Here is a 2,823-nt window from a genome sequence, read left to right on the forward strand (position 1 = left end):
TGAATTCACCTTCGCCTGATCCTGTGAAATGCCCTCAGCTTTGATCATACTCTGCCTGCTGTCATGTATACAAACTGACATAAAACAGGGCCTGCATCTGAACCTTAAGGGGCTCTTTACAGGGGTCATCGTTTATATAGAGAGGACACTTCTACAAAGAGGCGGAATCAGAGCTGGACCCAGTGATCTGTTGTTGGATGCGCCCCCATACTTACCATCCTGAGCCAGCAGGGTGGCTCGATCCATCAGCAGCTCCAGAGCACACCAGACCTCAGCTCTGTCCGGACCCACCAGCAACAAGGCCTGAAGGATGGACAGCAGCTGCACGGAGGATGGATGGCTGGACACCTGAACGCAGAGAGGGTCAGGACAGGTTATTTTGGCTACGTTCACATTGCAGGTGTTAATGCTCAATTCCAAATTTTTGACCAAATCCAATTTTTTTGTCTGCTTGTTCACACTACAAATAAAATGCGACAGCAAACACGCTCTAGTGTGAACCCTCGAAGCGGCCCGCATGCGCAAAAGAAGACGTCACACACAATGCGCTCTGTTTAGACCCAGAGCAAATAATATTGTTTGACTGATGGCCCTTAATATAAAGACTTCGAACTTTACGTTTCCCAATTTTTGCTTTAAGTTATTTTGTTATTTACATAATAATGTAGATAACCTAATGATTATCCTTATTGCTGTTTTAGAGAGGAGCGGTGCTTCAAAGAATAGTTGCAGATTTCTGTCAAAATCTGCAGATTATACAGTACAAATAAAATGTTCACGTTGTCTTTCCAACAGTTTCACTAACATCTACACTGGATGGCCAGGAAGCGTTCGCGATGTCATCTCCGGCGCTAATAATTGGCGTCTGTGTCAGTGACGTACAAGACGGATTTAATGCGACGTGACCATCAAACAGCAGTCGCATTCTAAAACATCGGATATGTATTGGATTCAGTACCACATACGAAAGTGACCCAGATCAGATTTGAAAATATCGGATTTGTTCCGTTCACACTGTCATACCATGGTCGGATAGATGGGTCGCATAGGGTCCAAAAAAAAAAAAACAGATTTGATGCGCTTTCGACTGCAGTGTGAACATAGCGTCTGTCTCCTTACATTTCTATCATTGAAAAGAGAACTACCAGCAGTGTCACTTTCACAGATGCTGCGCCAATCGCTCTGAAGGTGGCAGTGTTGGGTTCTGTAGTTTAAACCAGTGTTTCCCAATCTTTTGGAGCCACGGTACATATTTCACGTTAGAAAAATAACACAACATACTACCAAACAAAAATGTTTACAAAAAGCATATTGATAATTTTTCCCCGCGCACCATGTATAGCAGAATTGGTTCAGTTTGTTTAGATGTATCTGTCCCACTGCGCAAGTGTCCAGTGAAGGGGGCATGGCTACGCGCAGGCGGGAAGGGGAAGTAGGAGTTTCTTGGAGTGTCAGTTTTTTCTTGTGTGGAGGAACGAAAGAAGGCAACCATTCAAGTTGGAGTTAACATACCAGTTGTGTGATTATTGGACTAACAAGTTTGTCCCCAATCTACCCTTTTTTTGCTTTCTTCTGACCACTACTAATGCTAGGGCCTTCGTCTGGGTCGGAATTTTCTCAAGGACCCAGGTCAGACTCACTATTTTTCTTTTCAAATATTTATTTATTGCTATTACGTGCTGCGTCGTCTCACTCACAGCATGACTATTATATAATTTCTTCTTCATGTTCTTCTGTTTTACTGGCAGTCGGCAACCAATTTAATTAGAGCAGGTAGTTGTACTTCCCTCTAGTGGACGATAATGTAATTGTTCTGCCCATTACTCAAGCCGATCGCTTAGAGCAGCGGTCCCCAACCTTTTTTGCGCCACGGACCGGTTTATGCCCGACAATATTTTCACGGACCGGCCTTTAAGGTGTCGCGGATAAATACAACAAAATAAAACTAGTACCGGTACCGAAAAAAAAGAGGATTTATTCATAACACATGGGAAAAGACCCAGGAAAACCGAGTTAACGATAACAAAATTACGCTGAAAACCGATAAAAACCCTGAAAACCATACATTTCACACCTGAGCCTCTACTCTCGCGGCCCGGTACCAAACGACTCACGGACCGGTACAAGGCCCGGGGGTTGGGGACCGCTGGCTTAGAGTACCAATTGGGTGGAATAAGATAATCTTCCACGGCACACCTTTGTGCCGCGGCACAGTGGTTGGGAAACATTGGTTTAAACGTTCCAGCTTGAGTCGCATCACTCTTTAAACTGTGGTTACCATGGTGTAGAGCATTGTGAAGACCTGCTGGTGGCTGCTCATATCAATCCCTCCATACAGCCTCTCCATCTCCTCCATGTCCTCCGACAGAGAGTCTTCAAACACGTCACACTGGATGTTCAGGTCCTTGTCCTGCGTCTCCCTGCACACACAGACAGGAAACTGATTGGAAACACGATTGATTATTGATTAATAACTGATGTAAGCAAAGTGAGATTGAAGCCAGTACCTGAGCCTGGGGAGCAGGTCCAGCAGCTGCAGACCTAAAAATCACAGACACATATATCACTTCTTATTTTGGTCAAGCAGCAGGACACACTCACACCATGACGACCTCTGAGGGTCTGACACTCGAGCCCTCAGCGAGACCTGACTCAAGGAAAGCCTCCGTACAGGGATGTGATGTCACACTGTGACAGATATCAAGCTCCTCCTACACATAACTCTGATAACAGTTTAATTCAACTTTATTTATACATCGCCAAATCACAACAACAGTCACATCAAGGTCTTTCTGTTGTGAGGTAAAGACCCTACAACATGAT

The 2,823-nt window shown here is 44.7% G+C and overlaps 1 protein-coding gene across 1 annotated transcript in view; it reads right to left on the reverse strand.

The window, feature by feature from the left end:
* Window positions 1-2,541, reverse strand: part of LOC106633041 (inverted formin-2) — a gene marked incomplete at both ends in the record, with an annotated part of 4,172 nt that extends 1,631 nt beyond the window's left edge. Inside the window, 3 exon segments of the mRNA XM_042216676.1 lie at window positions 216-348; window positions 2,279-2,420; window positions 2,508-2,541. Coding sequence (XP_042072610.1) covers window positions 216-348; window positions 2,279-2,420; window positions 2,508-2,541 — 309 coding nt within the window.
* Window positions 2,542-2,823: the final 282 nt, after the last annotated feature.

The sequence above is a fragment of the Haplochromis burtoni genome, unplaced genomic scaffold, assembly GCF_018398535.1.
Source record: "Haplochromis burtoni strain Fernald_Lab_line unplaced genomic scaffold, NCSU_Asbu1 Contig_1191, whole genome shotgun sequence".
NCBI classification, from domain to species: Eukaryota; Metazoa; Chordata; class Actinopteri; order Cichliformes; family Cichlidae; genus Haplochromis; species Haplochromis burtoni.